The 6,827-nt window shown below is 18.3% G+C and overlaps 2 protein-coding genes across 2 annotated transcripts; both read right to left on the bottom strand.

Annotated features, from left to right (window-relative positions):
- Nucleotides 1–166: 166 nt before the first annotated feature.
- On the bottom strand, nt 167–2,602 carry PGSY75_1372400 (acyl-CoA synthetase; the record flags this gene model as incomplete). Its single annotated transcript, XM_018787720.1, has 1 exon — nt 167–2,602. One exon carries the CDS (start codon nt 2,600–2,602, stop codon nt 167–169), a length of 2,436 nt encoding a protein of 811 aa, XP_018640462.1.
- A 3,582-nt stretch (nt 2,603–6,184) lies between these two features.
- PGSY75_1372300 (exported protein (PHIST)) lies at nt 6,185–6,715 on the bottom strand (the record flags this gene model as incomplete). The annotated part of the gene is made up of 1 exon (XM_018787719.1): nt 6,185–6,715. A coding segment is annotated over one exon (531 nt), but the record flags the coding sequence as incomplete, so codon positions are not given.
- Between the last annotated feature and the right edge of the window lie 112 nt (nt 6,716–6,827).

The raw sequence follows: 6,827 nt of genomic DNA, 5'->3' as shown, positions 1-6,827 counted from the left end.
TATAAATATATTTTTGTAATATAAATATATTTTTGTAATATAAATATATTTTTGTAATATAAATATATTTTGGTAATATAAATATATTTTGGTAATATAAATATATTTTTGTAATATAAATTACTTTGTTTTTTTTCTTATGGTCCTATTTGGTACAATATAAATTTTATTTGTTTCTTTCTAGTTCTCTTGTTTCATTGGTAGCTCTTAATTTGACCTTTTTATTTTCTACACCTTCTTCATGTTTTCCTACTATTGTTTTAGGTGGTTTCGAAACAGATTCTTTTTCTAATTTACTCGAATCATTCTCTTTTTCTTTGTGGTCATTTTTTTTTTGGTCTTTCTTTTTTCCATTATTCTTATTATCTACATCATTTCCCTTTAATTTATTATTATACATTTCTTTAACTTCATGAATGAAAAATGCGTAATCTTTAAATAAATGAAATCTTTTAACCTTAAATGTTGGAGTAAGATAATTATTGGTATCCCATATTTTGGATGTTAAATATATATGATTAATAATATTATATCTGCTTAAATTGGTTCCTTTATAAAGTTCCATCATTTTTTCTTTAACATAATCAACAAAAATAGTATTATTTATATTTTCATCAGTTAATTTGTCTTCATAATTTTTTTCATTAACGCCAGTTTTTTCTAACATATTATCGTTTTTCAAACATTGGAAAAATAAATCTTTATCAACCGAAATGATAGCCAATGGTCCATCCATAGAATCATCACCATAAACAACGCAATTATTTATAAAAGAAATTTGTGAATATAGATTATTTAACATTTCTGTCTCTATGTATTCTCCTTGTGATAATTTAACTAAACCCTTTGATCTATCTAAAAATTTCAATGATCCATTATCATTAATTTGAACAACATCTCCAGTTATAAAAAAACCATCATTCGTAAAAGAATTCTTGGTATGTTCTTTTTCTAAAAAGTATCCTTTAAATACAGAATCACTTTTAACTAACAATTCACCTTTTGGCAATTTATCTGTTGCTTTATATGTTTCCCATGTCCTTACTTTATATTTTGTATTTGGAGCAATAGGTCCTCCTATATATTCGAAATGTTCATCATCCGCATGTTTACCAAGAATAGCACCTCCAGTTTCAGTTAAACCATAACCTTGAAAATATTTAATATTTAATAAGTAACAAAAATCCTTAGCTATGTCTGGTGATAATTTCCCACCACCACTTAGTATAATTTCCAAATTGGGATTTATTTTATTTTTTATTTTACTCGATACATGAAAAACACTTTCAAGGAATTTACTAAAAAGACCATTATTATTAGATTTACGTAAAGATAGAATTTTTTTTACAAGCTTTCTTTTAGTAGGTGGCAAATTTTCTATTTCTTTCATAATATTAGTATAAATTCTACAAAAAACCTTAGGTACCCCTCCCATGACATTTTCCCTAGAATTATATATATCTTTCGAAAAATAATTAAGATCCTTACCCCATACTTTTAATGTTCCACCATACATTAATATAGTATAAGCAAATGTTCTTTCAAACACATGAGATATTGGTAAATAAGATAAATGATTTTTAAAACTATACCTTTCTCTTACACTATGATTATATAATGAAAATATTTGATTATAAAAATTTTTATTGCTCAACATAACACCCTTTGGTTTTCCTGATGTTCCAGATGTATATACAATAGAAGTAATAAAATCAGGATCTTCATTTTTAATAGTGAAATCCTTAGTTTCAGTCCTTGTCATTTCATCAAACAATATTAGCCTCTTTCCATATTTCTCACATTTTTCTTTTAATTCATTATACTTTTCTAGTTTTTCTTTATCATATTCCACAGGACCTGAAGACTTAACTTCAATCATATTAGATAAATCATTTCCATTCACATTATTACAATTAACTGAGCATTCATTTTTATTTTCTTCCTTATTTAATTTTAATTCCTTAGTTTTAGAAAAAGTATCTAAAATTATAAGATTTTTTAAGTGTGGTAATTCATTTACATGATTCAATAATCCTTCAACCAAATCTAAATCTAAACATAACCATTCTAATTTTGTTTCATTTAATATATCTACAATTGCATCAATACTAAATTTGGAATGCATCACTAATGTAGTAACACCACTCAACATTGCACTCAAATCAGAAGCTAGCCAATTAATCGAATTACTACCATATATACCTAACAATTTAAATATACCATTATTTTGTTCTTCATCATATTTTTTTGATTCAATACCTTTCCCTTCATAAGTATTCAAACTATGACTAAATGATGATACCTTTCTAAAAAAATTATCATATGTTATATAATTTTGTGGTTCCCCATTAGCATTTTCTATTAATGCAATTTCATTGGGAAATGATTTATATGTATCTAAGAAAAATTTCATAATATGTTTATAAACATATAAAGAATTCTTCTTCTTATGATCCTTCATACAATATACGCTTGATTCATTTTCATTCGCCCCTTTTTCACAAATTTCGGTGTACACATATTTATGTACATCCTCCGTAATATATTGTAACACAAAAATAAGATAAATAAACAAAGCTAAAAATGTTAATATAATACTCATTTCTAAAAAAAAATAAAATAAAATAATTATAAGTATAAATAAAAAAATTTAAAATAAAAAAAATTAATACGTTTATTAAAAACACATCAATATAATAATATATATATATATATATATATATATATATATATATATATTTATTTATTTATTCATTTATAATTATTTATTTAACACATTCTAAATAAAATTATACAGGTTTTTTCTTCAAATAATATATTCGTTTTTAATTCTTATTTATTATTAATATAAATGTTAACACACTTATAATTTATATTATACAATTAATTTTTAAAGAAAAAATGTCAAGTTCGCCTTAGAATTTCATAATAATATATTTATGCTATAAATATATTTTATATATTTTATTATATATATATAATGTGTTTAATATGATTCCTATAATTAAAAAAATATTTCATCTAAGAATTCTCAAATATATATATATATTTTTTTTTTTTTAAGACTTTTTAATTATATTAATTAATAATATATTTTATTATGAACAAATAACCTTTATTATATAATATGGAAAAAATAATAATTTATAATATTTAAATAAAAATTATTTAAAATATATATTAAATATATATATGTATTGTATATATATAATAATTTTATATACTATTATTAGATCACATTTTTCTTGAAAGTGTATTAGAAATACTATAAAGTACCTATTTTTATCCTTCACATATTAATATAAATAAATAAAATATAATATTGATTATTTTATATTTTTCTTTTATTATTTTCAAAAATTTATAAATATATGTAAGTTATTCATCTTTGTTCTAAAAATTGTTTTATATTTTTATTTCTACCATATTATTTTTAATTTAATTTATATATTTTTAAGCTTTTCTTTTTTTATTAAGTAATATATATATATATATATATATGTGTGTGTGTGTGTGTGTGTGTTATTTTTTTCGATATTTTAATTCTTAATAGTAAGTTTGATCTCACAAACACAATTATAATAAGCATACACCCTTCCCTCCCAAAAAAAAAAAACCAAAAAAAAAATAAAAATAAAAAATTAAAATATAAAAAAATTGAAAAAATATTATAATGTAAACATATATAAATATTCATAGTTTCTTATGTTTATGAATAAATTTTCAAAATGTTTTTTTAAAGAATACATATAATTAAAAGAATTTTTTTTTTTTTCTATTTATATATTTATATAAGGATAAAAATATATTAGCTAATTAATATCATACACACATATATATATATATATATATATTCATAAATATTTCATTAAATATTAAAAACACAATTTTAATTTAATACTAAAATAATTTTTTTTTTTATTGTAACTGTTATTTTATAATTTTTTTTTTTTTTTATTTTATTTTATTGTTAATATTAAAAATAAAAAAAAATATTTTATAATCCATTGTAATGATTATCTACAACACATTTAAACAGTTAATATATTTACCCTAATATTTATACAGACATATATTTTTTAATCAATTTTTGCTATATAAAATTTTAACTCTATTTATGTATATCTATTTATATAGATACATATAGATGTATAACATATTTTCTGTATTCATTTAAATTAAAAATAAAAGAAAAGGAATTTATATTTTACATAAGTATTTATTTATAAATGTTTAATTAAATATAATATATATTTGCTTATAATTAAAATATCTCCTATATTTTAATTAATTTTCTTTAGGCTTTTAAATTATATATTAAAAGAAATATAAATTAATTAAATTTAATTTTAAATTAACATATAATTTATAACAGAACCATAGATATTAAAATTTATGTAGATTCTTTAAAATATATTACGTATTCTTTTACATGTATGTTATTCTTATCCAAATAATTAGGACCATTAAAGAAACAGAAAATTTAATTGAGAAAAAAAAAAAATAAAATAATAAGTAATCAAAATAACCAAATTAATCTCATCGTTAAAAACAATTATGAAATTATCCTATATAAAGGAAATTCATAATGTTATTAATAATAATATAAAAAGATGAAATGAGATGAAACATTTTGTAAGAAATTTAATATATATATATATATATATATATACATATCTCCTTAATAATTTTTTTTTGGTTTTTAGAATTAAATTTCTCTTATTTTTATATTTTTAAGAACACTAATTATAAATAACATTAATAACTAATTCACATATATATATTAAATCTAATTTTCTTATTACAAATTAAAATAAAAATATTTCTCATAAATTTTTATGTAATTTAACACACATTTCATGTAAAAAATATATATATATATATATAAATTATTAAAATATATGTTATATTTTATTTGATGAATTATCAATATTATTAATTACTACTATAAATTTATTATTGTAAGATTTTTTAAATCAACATTTTCTAAAAAATAGTACTATGTATAATATTTCAATCATATATTTAAATGTATATATAATCATTAATTATATAAATATATTCATTAAATTAATAATATATCATATATACACATATATACTACAATTACTTTCACTTTTAAAATTATAAAGTTTTTTAAAACTAAAAAAGAAAAAATTTTTCCAAAAATTTTTTTTTCCTATATACTTTAAAATTTATTTTTTTTTTTTTTATGTATTGAAGGTAACACGTTTATGTAAATTTATTAATATCTTCTTCTGATTAAATAAATACTAAATATTTATTTAAATAAATAGAAATTAAATTGCCTTATATTAATACATCTAAAACATTTATTCATAAATATTAAATATATATATATATATATTTAATACCTATTTTCTATCTGAAAATAAATTACTGATAATATAAAAATAAATAAATATATAATCCTATATATGTCCAAATATTGTCATACTTTTAATTTAAATAATAAATTATTATATAATCCTTATAAAAATTACACTATAATATATCACACTAATGTAAATCATAATATACAATCATTATGTTTTTTGTCCCATATAAGATAATACCCTATTACTATTTTTGTATTATTTAATTTCATATTTAAAATGATAGGAATAAATTTTATTTCATATAATTATAAAAGAACAAAAAAGGGAATAATAAATGTAATTCCTCGAAATTAATTAAATGTGTCTTATAAATTATCATTTATAAAATACTAAACTCTACTTATATAACTTAAATGTATATATATATTATATAGGTGTCATCCAGTTTTAAAATCAGAAGATACAAAATTTACTAATATATTAATACAAGAAATGAATTCAAATAAAAGTTCAATTATATGAATATTAAAAATTTTAATTTTACTTATTTATTATTTTTTTTTTTTTTTTATATTTCTTTTTTTTTAATACACATACAAAAAGATTTCATATACATATTTAAAAAAACAGGAAAAAAATAAAAACATTTATAGTTTAGTTCAAATAAAGACAAACTCTATTATATATATATATATATATATATATATATATATACATATATGTACATATTAATTTTTTTGTATTTTGAATATAATATAATTAATTTTTATTTATTTATTTATTTATTTATTTATTTATTTATTTATTTATTATTTTTTTTTTTTTTTTTTTTCTTATCCTTATTTTTATTGGGTAAATATTCTTTCATACTTCTCATATAAATCATTATGTAATTTATCAAATTCATCTATACAAGATAAAATGAAATTTTTTATTTCATCAATTGGTGCCTTTTTATTAAGTATGTTATAAAATCTATTAGTTTGTTCTGTTTCCAAAGTAGAAGCCATCATATTACAATCATAGGAACATCCTTGCCATGTTATTTTAGGAGGTGCTTTACCACGTTGACTTGCGCTACCCGTACGTCTATATGTAAGTTTAGGTGCAATTACTTTTAATCTTTTTAATAATTCGTTTGTTCCTTGTCTACATATACCATTTTTGTGATTCCATAAATTAAGAAGATATGTTCTTGGTGGTTCTTGAATTAATAAATCAAAAAGCTCGTATAACTCTTCTTTTGTCAACTGTTCAGTTATGTTTTCGTATTTGCTATCTTTTATTAATTCATAATTACTTAATGTTAACTGTGCCAAATTCCTTGAATATATATTATCATTTTTTACAAAACCTAAGTTATTCTTATATGTCTCCTAATAAAAAGAAAAAAAAAAAATTAAAACATACACAGAAATATATATAAATTTATATATATATGTATATTCCAAATTAATATGGATCACAAAAAAAATTATGGTTTAGCTT

The sequence above is a fragment of the Plasmodium gaboni genome, chromosome 13, assembly GCF_001602025.1.
Source record: "Plasmodium gaboni strain SY75 chromosome 13, whole genome shotgun sequence".
NCBI classification, from domain to species: domain Eukaryota; phylum Apicomplexa; class Aconoidasida; order Haemosporida; family Plasmodiidae; genus Plasmodium; species Plasmodium gaboni.
Note: the sequence above shows the minus strand (reverse complement) of the source record. Positions and strands in the feature narration are given on the sequence as shown.